The sequence below is a fragment of the Alligator mississippiensis genome, chromosome 5 (assembly GCF_030867095.1).
Source record: "Alligator mississippiensis isolate rAllMis1 chromosome 5, rAllMis1, whole genome shotgun sequence".
NCBI lineage: Eukaryota > Metazoa > Chordata > Crocodylia > Alligatoridae > Alligator > Alligator mississippiensis.
Genome location: NC_081828.1, coordinates 42,846,416 through 42,863,757, shown reverse-complemented (window position 1 = coordinate 42,863,757; position 17,342 = coordinate 42,846,416). Strand labels below are relative to the sequence as shown.

The 17,342-nt window shown below is 48.5% G+C and overlaps 1 protein-coding gene across 2 annotated transcripts in view; it reads left to right on the top strand.

Annotated features, from left to right (window-relative positions):
* Positions 1–707: 707 nt before the first annotated feature.
* CRIP2 (cysteine rich protein 2) overlaps positions 708–17,342 on the top strand; it is a 71,664-nt gene continuing 55,029 nt past the window's right edge. The window contains exons 1-2 of one of the 2 annotated variants that reach the window (XM_019486543.2): positions 708–806; positions 1,512–1,602. In XM_019486543.2, the coding sequence (XP_019342088.1) occupies positions 771–806; positions 1,512–1,602 (127 nt within the window). In that variant the 5' untranslated portion in view covers positions 708–770. Of the gene's footprint in view, positions 807–1,511; positions 1,603–12,164; positions 12,272–17,342 lie in introns of those variants that run through there. The other variant, XM_006259953.3, reaches the window with a different exon arrangement.

Here is a 17,342-nt window from a genome sequence, read left to right as displayed (position 1 = left end):
GGGAGCTTGGCATAGGCATAGCTCTTGTGGGCTGGCAGGACAAAACCCATGGTGCTCAGTGAATCCAGGAGAGCAAGCCCCACTAAAGCCTGGCTATACCATGCCCCAAGCGTGTTTCACCAGGGATGTTTCTGACCATGCTGCACTTGAGAGTGACCAGTGGGGGTGACCCCAGAGCAGCTTTACCACTGCAATTATGGTTTTGGGGTATGGGAGTGGGAGCAGGTGTCCTTGGGACAGCTTTGCCAGGACAAGCTGAAGACATGGTGCAGATACCCTAATTGCCACAGGTCCCTGGAGGGATGCAGGGAAAAACAATAAGCAAACTGAGGCTCTGTCTGCACTGCAGTAAGATATCCCAAAAGACAATCTCCACCAAAAAAAAAAAAAAAGCCAGTATGTTTCTTTAAAATGTGGATTTGGGGGTATGGCTTATGCTTTTTGAACCTTGAAGGTTGCCCACACTGGACTCATTCAGTTATGAGACCTCTTTTAACAGGTTATTGTTCTCATTTTATGTTTAAATATTTTTTAACAGAGAAAAAGAAACCCTGTCCTGCACAAACCCAGGAGCCCCTGCATGGAAGGTTAGCAGGGGTTGATTCCACACCTGCAGGATGGTGCAGATCTTTGTCCTCTGAGCTAAAGAACTACTGCTAACCTGCCTGTGGCTAGTGTGAGGACTTGATGTATGTGGTCTGCTGGTGGGTTACAGTCACTGGCTCTCCAGCAGTACAATCCTGGGGAAGCTTTTGCTCCTGGCTCGGTGCATGGAGGGCAGTCCGAGAAGAAACCAGAGCTTAAAGGTGAGCTAGTAGGCGCACAGATTTAGTGCAGTCATTCTGAAAAGCAGTGAGACCAAAACTATGGGATGTTATTGGGTATGTACATTCTTCACAGATCTCCTAAAGTGAGTTCGTACAACTTCCCTAAATTCCTTGTAAAAAGTGACTGCCTTCCACAGTAGGGGTATAAGGCCTCATTCAGTCATAATGTCAAGCAATAAATGCTATCACCCCCCCCCCCCCCCCCGAGCATCTAGAAATTGATTAAAGCTTAAAAAAGAAGTCCTGAGACTTTGAACATGTTGAGTCCACACCTAGTGTCAGCGGTGACAGATGACAGAACAAGGGGCAGTGGTCTCAAGTTGCAGCAAGGGAGGTTTAGGTTGGATATTAGGAAAACCTTTCTCATTAGGAGGGTGGTGAAGCACTGAAACAGGTTACCCAGAGAGGTGGTACAATCTCCATCCTTGGAGGTTTTTAAGGTCCGGCTTGACAAAGCTCTGGCTGGAATGATCTAGCTGGGGATGGTCCTGGTTTGAGCAGGGGGTTGGACTAGATGTGACCTCCTGAGGTCCCTGCCAACCCTCCTTCTTTATGATTCTATGTTTGGGTTTTTTTGCCGTATTTCCTCTGAAGTTGCTGGTGGGGCCTGTGTTCATGTGAGCTTTTGCTACCCTAAGGTCAAGGAGATGTTTTTAGCAGAAACTGACACTGCTTTGACTTCAGGAGATGGCACGTTCAGAACACCACCAAATCCTGCGCAAATTGATAGTGCTGCTTATGAAGTACACAGAAATACAAGGTGCAGCCAGGACAGGTAGGTGATGACTCTCTTTCCTATATGTAGCTGTTTTTTCTTCTCTGTAATGGGCCACTTGCCATGGCATATCTACACACTCAGGTCACTGCTGAAGCTTACTGATGGTAAGTAGTATGCCCAAGCATGCCATGGGGCCACTGAGCAGTGCTGCTCTCAGCTGCTAGATCAAGCAAGACTCCTGTGGTCATGTCCATCTTAACTGCAGTGCCTGCTATCAGCATGACTGAACATTCCCAGATACACTGGAGTGAGACCTAGGGCTGAGATCTCCCTTGTACAGGGCCTAATCCAAGGAGTGTGAAACTCCAATGATGTAACACCATTTTGCTTCTGAAGGAGAGCACTGAGGCAGGGCCTTAAGGCATTTTAATTTATGTGCGGTGACTTCACACCCTTAGGTGATTTTTCTTCGCTTGCTTGAGTGCCCTTGAGGCGAGCCCAACATAAGTGACTTGTACAAACTTCATTGAGCATCAAAGCTTACGACCAGTTTGTTTGAGGCGTTTTGTTTTCAGGACTTTTCCCTTTGCATTGAACATGATTTTCCTTCAATTATATGGAGCATAATTCAGCTTCTACCTTATAATGCCCGGTGTTTCTTTTATGCACTTGATTTGAGATTTTCAAATCTATCCTAAGGGATTTAGGCACATACCTTGTTTAAAATGGAGGAATACGTCTTACTCTTCTAGGCTGCTTTAAAAAACACAAGTCTGAGTTTTTCATAGAATCACAGATGATTTTGTCAGATTTTAGAAAAGGGATTTTCCCTCTCATTTATGCCCATGTGATTGTAGCTGGGATTTTCTGGGGAGCCTAAGAGATTTAGGCACCTAACCTGTAATGAGAGTTTGTGTGGTAGTTTGGTGTCCAACACCCACAGAACATCAAAAAAGCCAGCCTATAACTCAAAGGGACTTGTGAGTAGGCTAAGAAAGGAAGAGTTCTAAGGTTAATGTATCGCAGCAGGGGCAGGGAGAGTGATTTTAGCCACCAGAAATTGCATATGGCAAGGAGACTGTTTGATAGCATGATGCTTCATGTCTAATTTCCCTTCTGAATGTTTTCTTTCCTACGGGTATGCAGGCCATAGCGATAAACAGAACTGTCTTGCAACAAAAGAAATGCTAAAGTTCAACAGCTGGAGAGAATCCTGACTGTAATACTTCCTCCCCCTCCCCTCCCAAACCCAAATTGAATCAAGACTGCAATGCACTAACCGTATCACTGCAGGAACTCAAAGTAACTGCTGTGCTGTTGCGTTGAGGGGAGTAGCGCTATTCCAAGAACACGGAGGTTTCCAGTCCTGCCGTGTGTGGCTTCTGTCTACTGCCTCTTAAGTGCTTTTATTGCAATGATGCTGCAGACATTCTGGGACCTTCAAGGGGACCTCAAGGACTCAAGTAAGCAGGCATGAGTCCTCAAGGTTGAACAAATTGAGGCAGTACATTTCAAATCCAATAGCTCAATGAATATCTGGACCCTACCCCCATGCCTTAAGGCTTATTGTGTAATGCAAGCTCACAACTGTGGGCAGCAGAGGTCCAGCCTGCCAGGGGCTGCTTGGGGCCCCCCATACCCTACATCCCACTTGCCCCACACACTGGGGGTAGGGGGCAGCTGGTCAGGAGTGAGGGGCACTGGGCCGGGACTGGCCATTGGTGTTTACAAGTTGGTCTTAGTACATAAAAGGTTGAGAACCACTGGACTAGATGACCTCCTGAGATCCCTTCCAACCATAATTTTCTATGATTCTATGAGGGGTGGGCCAGAGTGACCCACCCTGAATCCAGAAAGTGGATAGGTGGGTGCTAGGACCTGGCTGCTGCCACCTCTTGTCTCTGTGCCAGAATGGGAAGAGTGCCTGCAGCTGAAGCTTCCCACCACTGGAGCCCCAGGGGCCAGATCCAGTGGTTGCATGGGCTGGATCTGGCTCGTGGGCTGTCAGTCACCAGTGGACCGTGCATGAGGCTGAGGGCCAGATGCACAGGCATTCTAATCTCGTTCGCTGTGACCCCTGCTGCAAGGTCTTTGGCAAGTCACTTAATTTCCCTGTCTCTGCTTCTTCATCTGTGGAATCGGGATAATTATTATTTATGGAACTCTCAGTGCTTTAGAGGTAATTAAAAATGATAGGCCCCTGTGAAACAGAGCTTCTATTATCTACTTCACAGGGCTATTATGAACATGACATTTATACAGGGCTCATCAGAAGCATCATGCAAGCACTATCTGCAAGCTTCTCCTTTGGTAGGGCAGTGGTCCCATTACAGCAAGCCAGGTCTTTGTTGGGAGATAAATTATTAGCGTGGACTTGGGGACATTGCATTATTACCATATTTCTTTAAATTTCAGGTAGGCAAAGTAAAACGAAATATTTTTTTTTCTTTTTAACACAGCCTGCTTCTTCAATTATAATGAAAAAAAAGCAAAATAAAGAGTAACTAAAATAATATACTGCTTAGATAATGATACTACACTGCACATGTTAAAAATACCAACAAAAGACATGAATGCCACAAGATACACAAACAGGAATGCAACTAATGAATATTATTTTTTATAAATATAATAGTTTTTCTATGGACCACAGAAGCTGTACCCTTGAAAATATATCTTTATTTGATGCTTTAAATCCTGCCCCTGAATCAAGAATCAGAAGATTTGGGGGAGTGTTAAACTCAGAAGGAATACAATATTTCTCATAGGGACAGGAGTCCATTTCGCCCTGAACAAACATGGATGATGAACACATCAGCAAGATGTGATGTGGCAGAAACAGCCCTCAGTTTTTGGAAGCTCTTACCAGCACCTTCTTACCCCAGCTATCTGGCATTAAGCAGTTTGTTTTTCTCCTAAAAATTTTTTTCCAGCCCAAAGCCACATGTTTTTACAAGAGGAGCAGCATCTGGGGCTTGCATGATGCAATGTGAAGAGTGCCATAGAGATATAACATAAGGAGTCCCTACCCCGGAGAGCTTGCAATTTAGGTTCTAGTAAGATGTACTGGAGTGGGTGAGTAACTCAAGTAGGGATGTGTGAAAAGGAGACAACAGTAGTAGAATAAACAAGGTGTAATGCAACAAGCATGGCCTAGGCCAGGGGTGTTCAACCTCCAGCCCATGGGCCAAACGTGGCCCACAGAGCCATGGATGGCATCCAGCCTTCAGGGCTCCCTATAGGTTGGGAAATTTGGCAGCAGGGGAACAGTGGTAATTAATATAGCTGCCTTCCCCTGCTGTCAAGTTCCTGTCCTGTGCAGGGGTTGGGCCTGGGTCACAACCCTGCCCCTGGTACAGCCAGATCAGGGCTGAGCTATGCCCCCTTCCATCCATAGGGCCAGGTTGGGCCTGGGCTGCCCCCCAAACTCCTCCATGCAGCTGGACGGGGCCCCACCATGCCCACCCCCCAGTGTCAGATCAGGACCACTAACTGGATCTGGCCCATGGATGGACTGACTGGGCCCTGGCCATCTAGCCTGCTGGGTGAAAAGGTTGAGCACCACTGGCCTAGGTAATGAGGTAGAAATAAGTTTGAAGTAGAAGTAAGTACACAAACCACCCAGACTCAGCTGTTCCTAGAGCTAGGGCTGTGCTAGTCCTGCTGGGTCTGGGTATTAACCCCTCTATCCAGTGCTGTCCAGCACAATAGACCCCCTTAGCTTGGTTTAACCATACACCTTGTTGATTGGAATGTTTTTTTCCACATGGAAACCTCATACACAGTACCCCTCCAAACAGGCTTGTCACTGAGCATCTTGACCAGGCTTTTTTTTCACTGTTGAGTGTCCCTGTAATAAATACCCTATAACTTAACCCCAGGCACCTCATTGCCACATTCATAATAACAGGAGGCAGTGATTGCAATGGATAGGGCACTGGCCCTGGGCCCAGGACATATAGATTCTCTTCCCAGCTCTATCATTGGCTTGCTGTATAATTGTGGGAAAGTAACTCTACCATAATTGTGAGGGCTGAAGGTTCAGAAATCCAGAGATTACATAAAAATAGTTTTATAGAAACAGAGCTAATTTACATAGCTGATGAATGTTCAGTTACACTGTAACAAATATTTACCAGCAATTCAACTATAAAAGGCTGCAGAGTGGGACATAGGAAGTGTTTTGTGCAAATATCATTGGCACCCCCCAGAAGCAAATGATGGCTGTCCTTGGGTTGCTTGTCCTAGGTGATCTGACTGTTCCAGCATCAGTTGGGAGATGCTCAGGCTGGATTGTCAATCTCTAGATGGGAGTCTATTTGCTGGAGTGGGTGATGATGACTCTGGTTATGACTCAATGGCTGTGGTTCATGGACCCCAGTGGATAGAAGACTAGCTTTTGCTGACCTCCAAGCCTACGGCTGCAAGGACATTTAGGGGGCTGTGCTCTAGCTTGCACCTCTGTCGTTGGGGCCTCTCCATCTGGATCTTGCTGCCATGAAGCTGTAGGAGGAGTTGAACCACAGTGCAAAGCATGTAAACCAGGAACATCTGGCTACAGCAGGAGAACGAACAGCCTGCAGTACCTCTCTGCTCAACAGCTCCCCAGTCACACCCTCATGCTGTGCTCTAGGTCTGCCCAATATCATAAGGTCCCTGCAGCAGGAACGGTCTCATATGATGTCTATCATAAGCCTGACCTCTATCCTGGGCAAGGTCTTAGAAAAGATTATTAAAGAGGCCATTCTTAATGGACTGGCTGACGGCAACATCTTGAGGGACAGCCAGCATGGGTCTACTGTGGGTAGGTCTTGCTTGACCAATCTTATTTCCTTTTACGACCAGGTGACCTACCTATCACCTGGACAAGGGAGAGGAGATTAATGTCATATATATTGACTTAAAAAAAGTCTTCAATCTGGTATCCTATGATCATGTCTTGGCAGGACTGGCCAACTGTGGCCTTGGGTCCCCCATGATCCACTGGCTTGGGATTTGGCTCCGTGGTTGGACTCAGAGGGTGGTGGTTGATGGAAGTCAATCATCATGGTGCCCTGTGACCAGTGGGGTCCCCCAGGGCTCTGTCCTTGGACCTGTATTGTTCAACATCTTCATTAATGATGTGGACATTGGAGTCAGAAGCGGACTGGCCAAGTTTGCCGATGACACCAAACTCTGGGGTAAAGCATCCACACCTGAGGACAGGAGGGCAATCCAGGCTGACCTTGACAGGCTTAGGAAATGGGCGGATGAGAACCCTTGTACTTGGCCTTGGTGAGGCCGCAGCTGGAGTACTGTGTCCAGTTTTAGGCTCCACAATTCAAAAAGGACGTGGAGAAGCTGGAGAGAGTCCAGAGAAGAGCCACGCGCATGATCAGAGGTCAGGAAAACAGACCTTATGACGACAGGCTGAGAGCCATGGGGTTCTTTAGCCTGGAAAAGCACAGGCTTGGGGCAATCTGATGGCCACCTATAAGTTTATTGGTGTGATCTGGGGGAACAATTGTTCACCAGAACCCCCCAAGGGATGACAAGTTCGAATGGTTATAAACTACTGCAAGACCACTTCAGGCTGGACATAAGAAAGAATTTCTTTACTGTCCAAGCCCAAAAGGTCTCGAATAGCCTGCCATCGGAGGTGGTTCAAGCACCTACATTGAATGCCTTCAAGAGTAAATTGGATGCTTATCTTGCTGGGATCCTGTCACCCCCTTGGGCAGGGGGCTGGACTCGATGATCTTCTGAGGTCCCTTCCAGCCCTAATGTCTATGAAATCTGTGTGTCTGTCCAGCAGGGCCTAAATCTTGATTGGGGCCTGTCACAGAGCTCCTTCAGCATCTGTGGCATCCTGTGGTGGCTGGACCTAATGCAGCGATATTTGAGCAGTCAGAGCCTTTCTGTCCATTTAACTTAGGGGCTCACTCTTCTCAGGGTCAAAGGAAGTTTGAAGTTATACCCTGTAGCCCAGAAGGCTGTATGTCCAGCCTTGGGTTTCTTTTTATTCTCGGGGTCATAAGTCCTTGGTTGCTTTGCTTCTAGGACCAGCTCATTCCCTTCTTCATGGGAGGAGAGACATAGAGGATCAAAGCCCTCTCCATTGCATTCCAGCCCAGTGACCCCATGTTAAACAATGGAAGACCATCCTTTCCTCTATCACTCTGTTTCCCATGGCTACTTCCTGGTTCTGCTGTCGTCTTCTCTAGATTTTCCACACCTTCTTCAACCCACTTCTTTGTAGCCTCTCCAGAGCAGGGCCTCTATCTGCAATACATGTGCCTATAGGCAAGGCTCATTATTACTACCCAGCTGTGTGTTTATGCAGAGTCACCTCTCACCTGCTCCCCTCACAGCCCCTGCTCCAGCAGCATTCCTGCCATAGCTAGAGCACTGAAGCTTGAAGGGTCTTGGCTCTCTCTCGGGCCACTGGGACCTGTCATTGGACTGCCGGAGGGCTGTAGGGCTTAAGATTCCTGCTGTGCACTTCTCCCCTTGCCTTGCCTCTTTTATCCTTGCCCTTGACTTCCTTCTGACTAACACTAAAGCTGAGTAAGTTGCAGGATGATATGCTGTCCACAGCACTGTCCCAACAGAAGGGACAAGCTAGAGACCAGCCAGATGTCATTCCTGATGGGGAGAGGAACTGGGGCCCTTGGGTTGCACCTGCTGAGGACTGTGCTTCTCTTGCTTCCTGGGAACTCCATTGACAAACAGCCACGTTCCTCTGCCATGGCCCATGTTCCTTTCCCTTGCTCTGTTTTTAGAGCTGGAGTAATCGTTAGTGACGAGTGAGCATTGAGCTGCAATCCAGCAGCCGGCCTGGCCTCTCTCTCCCCAGCTTTGCATCAGCAAAGAGCCAACTGGCGGGTCCCTTCCCTCTGCAGGACATTGCTACCAGCTCCCATCCAACTCCTCTGAAGGACGAAGCATTTTCACTGTCTGATTTTAGTGCTTTATTTCATTGCTGGCTCTTCTCTTTGTTTAATAAACAGTGGAAGGAATTTTGACACAGTGGTTGCCCTGGTAACAAAGAGAAACTGTATGGAAATCCTCTGGTCACCAGTAGCTGGTTGATGTTGTGGCTATAAATGAGAAGCAATTTCTTTATTTAATTTTGAAGAGCTGGATTGTCTTTCCCTTCTGTGGGTTTTATTCCTTCTCTGTGCAGATGTTGGATACATGGGGGCAGTACAAACTCCCACTGAAATAGGTCAGGATGGACATGTCTGACTGATGCCCTGAGCTAGTCAGTGGAGCTGGGCTTGCAAGGTGAAGCTGACCCTTTCCCCCTTGGAAAGGGTGGTGAAGTGGTTGTGCTCCCCAGCTCTACAGCAGATGCCATAGTATCCACCAAGACGCAGTGCCTCCTGGAGTTCCCATGAGGACATGTGACACCAGCTGCCTTGCCCATGGACTCCAGGGTGCTTAAAAGCAATAACTGAGCAGCTGATTTGAATGGGGTTTGCTGTCCATGTGGAACTTGGGGTCACTGGGGCTTATGTTTAAGCCACATTGGAAAAGATAACTCAAGCTGTCTTCCCTTTCCTGGGCTTGCTTGTTTTAGTAAGTGCCTGAAATGGCTGGTGGCAGGAGCTCATCTGCTCCCAGCCTCAGCTGCTTCATGTCCCAGGGAGGATGTGGTTGCCCTGAATGCTGGGGGAAGCAGCTGTCTCATTCAGATAAAGAAGGTTTCCTGGTTACTCTGAGGAGAGCTGACCCAGTAGGAGCCATCATTTTCTCACTTTGTGGATCAAAATGCTTCTATTCAGCAATTGATGACGATGTTGTTCTTACCTTTTCCCTGTGCTGTAGTAAACTCAACCGTTCAAAAGCCCAGCAATGACCCATTAAGGCATCATAAATCTCATACTGCCTAGATAGCAATAAAGCCCAATTTAACCAAAAAAAAAAAAATCTTAGCAACTCTAACTAAAAGTTAAATAAAGAGGCTGCAAATGCCACCAGATTTCTTTGATCAAGGTGCAAGAAACAAAGAAAGAATGCTTTCTCTGGTGCTGAGTACTGTGCACGTCCCCCCTAACGCTATGCTGTATCCACTGCACAGCTAACAGTGCCCTGCAGGATGATCATTACTTTTGCTGTCGTTATTGGTAAGAGAGGCTAAAAAAATGTCCAGTCAGTTAAGTGGCAGACCAACACCTACAGCCCATATGCTAACGATTCCTTAGCCAATGCCTTCTCTCCTGCAGCCCTAGTCATGTTGACTAGGCTACTTGAGCTTTGTTCTTAATTATCCCATCTGCAATAGAATGTGGCTAATAATAATCATAATGATGATACACTGCACCTACACTGTGCTTTTCTCTCTGCTGCTTTGCAAAAGTGGATGGGAGCAGTCCTGTTTCTACAGGTAGCCTGACTAAGAGGAGAGATGTTCAGCAATAGGCATAAGAGTGCCTCACATGCAGGCCTATTGGTTCCCTGAACCTAGTTCTGTTTTATCAGTGCTGGGAGTGCCCAACGTAACTGCCAGCCTGATTGAATGATGTAGGTCAGACTCTCTGCCACCCTGCCCCTTCTGTAGTGACACATGACTACTACATCTTGTGCATCTGCTAGCACTATGCTCAGGTAGGAAAAACTGCATCATGAGTGAGAATTAGGCTTTCTAAAACTTCATTTGAAAAAACAGAGCTGGGCATCTTCCTCCTAGACAAAGGCAAATGGAGGGAAAGGAGTCTTGCTGTCAGCTGTGGGGCTTGCTTGTACTTTTTTAGAAGGAACAAGATAACCACTGGGATGATCTCTATCATTTTGCTCCTCTCAGCTTCTTTAGCAGAGAATCTGATCTAGTTTCCATATAAAAACTCTTTCCACAACACTTTTCTATCTCTGCTGCTCGAAAATGGATGAGACTGTGTCTTACCACAGTATTCTTGAAACATGGATAGGATTTAGCACAAAGTCAAGGGATGCATAGAAGTATTCAACATGTTGCTAGCCTCATAGAAGGGCGCTGTTTATATTTCTTCTATAAACATGACGGTAGTCTTAAGTAGTTTAGGTTATGGTGTGTATGGGCTGGTCTGGATAGGGATAATCTTGTCTCAGGCAGGGGGTTGGACTAGATGACCTCTGGAGGTCCCTTCCAGCCCTATTACTCTATGCTTACCTTGGTGAAACATTATTTCCCAAGAAACCTCAGGACTTGAAAGAGATTCACCTTGAATGGGGGTAACAAATTCACCCTTCCTTGCGAGTCATATTTAGATCACTGGGTTTTTCACAGACTAGATATGGTGGTGGCAGCGAGGTGAGCAGTGGTGGCATGGGCTGCAGAGTTTAACACAACTATTGCTTGATTTAAACTGCCAACATGCACCCCAGTGGGGCTCTGTGCCTCAGATTTCAGCAGCAGGCCTCGCCCCTGCTTGCCCTGGTCCCTTTACAAGCCCCCAAAACTATATTTTTGACACCCCTGATCTAGAACAATGATGGTGGAAGGCTTAAATATGTACATTTCTTATACATATAGACACTACATTTGAAATTACATGGATGGGAAAGATCAGCCTTATAAAGGGACCAGGGCTGCAAGCTTAGCTATGGAAGGGACTTCATGCACCTGTGTCGTGCGTACGTGGCAAGTAACGGAACTCAGAAGGAAGAGGATGGGAGAACAGGCTTGCGACAGGCGTCAATCACACCGCTCTGTGTACTAGAGGACATTGTTCAGCCTACAGCTGTATGCCAACAGTTACAGAGTTGAAAGGGGCTTGCTACACTCCTGGCCAGCTCTTACCCTGCAGGACCTGACAACTAATCCAGGGCAGCTTCCTTCTCCAAGAAAAAGACATTAAATGGCCCTGGTTCAATTTTCAGCTACAACTTATCCAGTAGCTACAGCAAGCAATGTTGTATAAGGACCCATGTGGGAGACCCGTTAGAGGTGCTGTGTGCTAGGGACATCTTGGGGTGGCAATGAGGCTAAGAAACATTCTGTTTATCCACCCACAAAACATTTCACCTCCTCTCTACCCTGGGGCCATCTCAGACATCTTCAGGGCCTGGGGGCAGGATTTAAGAGTCACAGAGGGGTGGGGCTGGAAGGGACCTCCAGAGGTCATCTAGTCCAGCGGTTTTCAACCCTTTTTTGTGCCAGGACCCATTTCTAAACATCGACGGCCAGTCCCGACCCCTTGCCCCTGCTCCCAGCTGCCCAGTGTGTGCGGCAGGGGGTGGGTGTGTGGGGTATGGGGGGCTCCAAGCAGCACCTTGCAGGTGCCACGGTTTCCACTTTTTAAAGTTTGTTTGCAACCTTTTCCTATATTTTTGTGACCCACTTCTGGGTCATGACCCATGGGTTGAGAAACGCGGATCCAGTCCAGCTCTCCGCAGACCCTCCCCATCGCACCCATAAGCCAACCCGCCCCGGGTTGATGTTAGGTGAGGTTCGCAGATCTCCTGCCTTGTCTGAAAGCCCAGGTGCCTCCCTGCGGACTGGCGGGCACCACGATGTCCAAGCATTGCCCCTCCCCCCCATATCCCGGGGCGCGGGAGGCGGCGCGGACAGACGCGGGCTAAAGCGCGGCAGCGAGGCCCCGCCCCGGCTGGCGGCGCGGCCAATGGGCGCGCGGGGGCGGGGCGCGGCGGGGCCGGGGATGGGGCCGGGGCCGGGGCTCGGCCCGCGGGGCGCACAGCGCGGCGGGTCCCGGTGCCTGCGCCATGGCATCCAAGTGCCCCAAGTGCGACAAGACCGTCTACTTCGGTGAGTGCCCGGGCGGCGCCCGCGCCCCTCCTGCCGGGCCGGGCCGGGCCGGGGCTCCGTGCACGCTGCGGCTCTCCCTGCGCTCCCGGCTGGGAGGCTTGGCGGGGCTGGCGGGAGGGATAAAGTGTCTCTTGGGGTGAGCCACGGGGAGCGGAGACCTCCAGGAGCGGGGGCAGTGCGAAAGGCAGGCTAGCCGAGCCCCTGGTGCTGCGGGACGTGCAAAGCACTGGGGAGTCCGGGCGCTGCTCTCGGCAGGTATCAACGACGCAGGGTTTATGGGGCAGCTTTCTTTAGTTAATCTTGCTGCGTCTCCACCTTTGCACAGCGCTTCATTCGTCCCATGGCGGGCGGGGGGATGAGATGCACGGCGTTTCCCATTCTGTTCTCCGAAGTCTCCTCCGATGCTGGGGGGAGGGGGGCTCTGTTCTTGTCCGTGTAGCTTGACATGTCCTGAGCCTGATTCTGAAATGCACCAAGTTGCGGACCCACTAACCGTTGCCAGCGACTCCGGTTGGAGGGGTGGGTGCTCGGCACCTCGGGTGTTTCAGATGCGGGCATCCTCCGTCGTGTGCCTTGCATCAGGTTGGGAAGCTGTCAGGCTGGCAGTAGAGTTCATTGTTGCTGTCACTCGGAAGTGTGCGTCTTGCCGTGCGTTTTAGTGCATGGCAAAGCTACAGACCAGAATTGGCAGCTGCAAGAGCATAGCTCCAGCCGGCTCGCTTGACCCACCTGCCAGTCTCCAATTTGGTGGGATTATTACTGAAGATTTTTAGGATTGCTTTCAACAGCTAGGATAACTAAGCTCCAGAGCACTTGACTGAGTTGAGAGAGGTAGTTAGCTGTGTTAGCCTGACCTAAGGCAGAAGGTAGGGTAATGTGGTACATTATACACCAGCTTGTTTAGGGAAGCATCATGCTGGTACTTTTTGGTGCTGGTGTTTGGCTATTCCCAATCTAGCATGGTTTCTGCCTGCAAAATTAGTGGTGAGTTGTTTCTGTTTTGCTTCTATGATCTGCTGTGGTTGAGGGATGTGTGTGAAGCTGCTGAAGATTCATCCATCTTCCCTAGTCCTCGTTGCTCCTGATTTATTTATTTTTTATTTTGGTAGAGAAAAACACCAGATCTTGCTAGGGTCTGAGTGTCCAGCTTGTTGGGAAGGGCGGTACACTCTTGTTCCCTCCAGCCGTCTCCAAGTAAACACTGAAAGGAATTTGCTTTCTTCTCCCTTAAATAAACCTATCTGTGTGGGGGTGGGACTGGCCCAGCCTCTTGGATTACTTTCCTTGCATGAATCTTTCCCTTTTAAGCTGAAAATAATACATCTCTTCCTGTTGGCCCCCCACTCTGACATTTTTCTCCCTTGCTCTCTGGGTGAGTCTTATCTCTGGGAATCTGCTTTATGTGGAGAGGAAGAATGTCCTCTACTGACTCTTCCAGGTGCAAGTAGTGATCGGGGAGATCAGACCCCAGCAGAAGTACCTGACAGTGAAGATGAGGAGTCATGACCTTGCAGAGTTGACTCCCAATTTTGCCCTTTTGGGGAGGGATCGGGCAATGTTTCCTAGGCTCTGTGGGGAAATTAAGTTCCAGTTTCACAGAAGCGCCCTGTGCCCCTCTCATGGGGTTTATGCAGGAGCTGTCATCCCTAAGTGCCTATGCCCCCAAAGCTGCGTAAATAAGGCTGTCAGATTGATGGTGGTGATATGATAGTTTAATATGATGGCAACTCCTTTCCCCCAAAATACAGGCTGTCTTCAAGTGGGTTCCTATGTGCTAGTTGCTTGAAGAGCAGCTATTTTTGGAGGGTGAGGGGTGGGAAGCATGCAACAGACTCCAGCTCCTCCCGCCTTTATCTTCTTTGTCTCATGACATCCCACTCAGGGTTGGCTTTGTGGAACCCTAGAGGGATCTTTTTTCAGGGTCCTAGGTAAGGGAAAGAGCGTGCCAGGTTTCCAGTGTCCTCTCGTGGTATGCCCCCATCCTAGAGCTGCTCAGTCTAGGCAGCCTCTATTAAAGGGAGTTGTCAAGCTGGCTAAAAAAAGGCTTCTGTTGAAACACTTGGCAGAAAATTCTCATTTTAGCCAGAAAAAAAAAAGCCTAAACCCATAGATTTTGGTTGGATTTTTTTCTGCATTGTTGTTAAAACCCCCTAAGCCCCAAAACATTCTAATTTTATTTTTTGAAATGGCAACTTTGAATTCATTTTCAGTAATTTTTCTCTAGGGCAGGAAAAATATACAAGAAGCATAGCAGAAGAGAACGTATTTGTCTGTTTCCAAGAGTAATGTCAGTAAATTGGAGAGGGTGTTCCAAACAAATAAATCATCTAGATGGAAAAGTAGTGGGAGAATTATCTTCCACGGAGATTATGTGAAGTCCTTTATTGCCTCTTAATGGAGACTAATTCATAAAGTCCTTGTTTAGAAATGTTATGTTCTTGTGATGAATGGGTGTTGGTGGCTATAATTTTGTGTTTTGACTGCCTGGAATTGTGATTCAGAGTCTCATAAGTAAAAATGCCACCAAATTCATGCCTCTAACCTACCCCACCTTGATGAGACACTTATGCACTGAAAGGGGCAAGTGACCAAAAATAATAATTTTATCTGATGGAAAAATAATTTTCCAGGCTGCTTTGTTACCTCTTAACTCTCTGGAAAAATCTAATGGACCCCTCCCTCCTTTAGTCAGATGGATGTGGGTGTTTCCTGAATTACAGAATGAGGTAGTTTAAAAAAAAATGCAGGAAAATAGGGTTGGGGGCAGGGGAAGGAGGGGGGAGAGAGAGGGAAGCACATTGTTTCCAATCATAGCTGGATAATTTGATCTACTTTTTATGAAATTTTGAAGGATCAACTGTATAACCCTTTGAATATTCATCTGTGTGGTTCAGTTCTCCATGACTGATTTCTAGAGCCCTGGCAGCAAGTCACATATGTTTCAATTGGTTTGTCCTGCCAGAAAGGCTTGGTGCTCCAGAGTTTGACTGAAGGAAAGCTGCCGAGTATCTTTTAAACTAGTACAAAAGGGGTCCTCAAATGAATTTTGCAGGGTCACTGCCTTCATGGTTGGGAGGGGGTAGAATTTGCAGTTCTCCTTCTGCCTGCCTTTGTTTTCAGACCGCTGAACTGCAGAGGATTCCCGCAGCTGGAGTCTTGTTGCTTTCCCTTGTGCAGTGTTTATCACAGATTTCTGAGCTCAGTATGGATGTCGAAACCAAATATGTAACAAATACATGCCATTTATTGTTCATTCGTTGGAATCCAGGAAGGCTGATAAGAAACAGGCTCTTTTTGTTCTTGACTACATTGTTTTAAAAGACCTCAGTTGAGGGCACGATGCATTTCACTTTCATGGTGGCACTCTTTGTGCTGGGAATGGCATGGGGCGGTGTGGACTGGAGCATGTGAAAGTCACCAGATAGCCTTAGAATTTCTCGTGTCTGTGCCTCTGGCACCAGCAGCAAGATGCCCGGGAGAGTCCTATATGCATGGAATGAGAAGGCTGCGGCTGTCAGGGACATCAGGGAGAGGATTCGCAGCATGGGGTCACTTAATTGTCGGCCTTCGCCAGCGTCTGAGACTAGTGAGGGCTGCTAAATTGGTGGGAGAGATGCATTCATCCGGCCATTCTTTGGCAACCCAGCAGCCTTCGTGACTTGGGCTCAGTAACAACAATAAACTTAGAAGAATGGAGGCAAAGTGCAGCTCCCTGAGCTGATGGAGCAGCCCAGTTTTGCCTTTGGGAGCCCTTGGCAGGTGGCAGCAGAACACTGCATGATGCTTGGGGCAGTGGGAAAAAGCCAGCGTTAGAGACCTGGTAGAGACAGGGATATCCCTATATGGTGGCTCTTGGTTTCTGAGTGAGCGGCTGCTGCAGAGGGGTGTGGGCTCAGTGAAGGGACCCATTGACTGGCATGGACATGCCTATTCACTGCTATTGCTGCACTGATTATTTCAGTACTTTTGCAGGAGCAAGATGATGCAAAGGAACAAAACCTCCTGGCCAGCCCTCTGTTTCCCACTGTGCTTGGCGGAGCACTGGGCAGAGATGTGTTTGCTCTGGAGAAGAAATTCAAGCTAGAATAGCAAAAGCAGCTCTGCAATTAATAAGTAACCGCTGTCCTCAGACAGAGGTGTTGGCCATTTCCAGTGATTGCTTCATGATCCTGGCCTGAAAATCCCCAGGCCAGGCTTGGGTAGAGCCAGCAGGCTTTAGTCTCTATACATGCAGGGCAGGTTTCCTTAAATATCCAGAAAACTCCAGTCCTCTCAAGAGCAGCCTGCCCAGCAGGGACCATACACCTGGCCTAAGTTTGGCTTCTACTGACAGCTGAAAGCACTGAGCTAGGCTTTTATGTAACCTCCTGCACTTCTGCCGAAGGGAGGCAGGTCTCCAGGAGCATGCGTCTTGGAGAAGGGCTTCCAGCAAACTGCTGCCTGGCTCCTTCATGATGATACAAGTCACAGACTGCAAGCAGGGCTTTGTTTGTGCAGAGCAAAGTGCCTGGCTCGACTGGAACGTCCCCTGGAAAAATCCTGCAAACCTCAGAGAATTGCCTAAAGGAGGCTGCTGCTGTCTCGCTTAGGGTGTGTCTGTGACTGCTAACAGCCAGGACCAGGTTGGATTCAGTGCCCTGCAAATGTGTTGCCAGTGCCAGCCCCTGCCTCAAAGAGCTCACAGTCTGGAAAGCAGTTAACTGTTACCCTGTAGATGAAGAACAAGTGCTGGTCCCTTGCTCTGTTTCTTCCTATGACCATCAAATGCAGCATAAACAAAGCCCAGCAGGAGAGGAGGGGGCACCTACAGTGCTGCTGAGTCTGTACCTGGCATCCTAGCAGCTCTCCTCCTCCTCAGTTGTGTACTGGGAACCAGCCCTGCTTTTCCTCCTAGCTGAGAGGCAAATTGGGTGTGCCTGAGACTGGCAGGAGGCTCCCCTGCAAGCCCCGCCAGCACTGGGCACAGCCTCATGTTTTCCATGCCAGTCCCTAGTTTCAGCAGGGAGTGAGCGCCTCTTCCATTACGTGTTGAACAGATGATTGGCAGTAGACATTGGGCACGCTGAAGGTG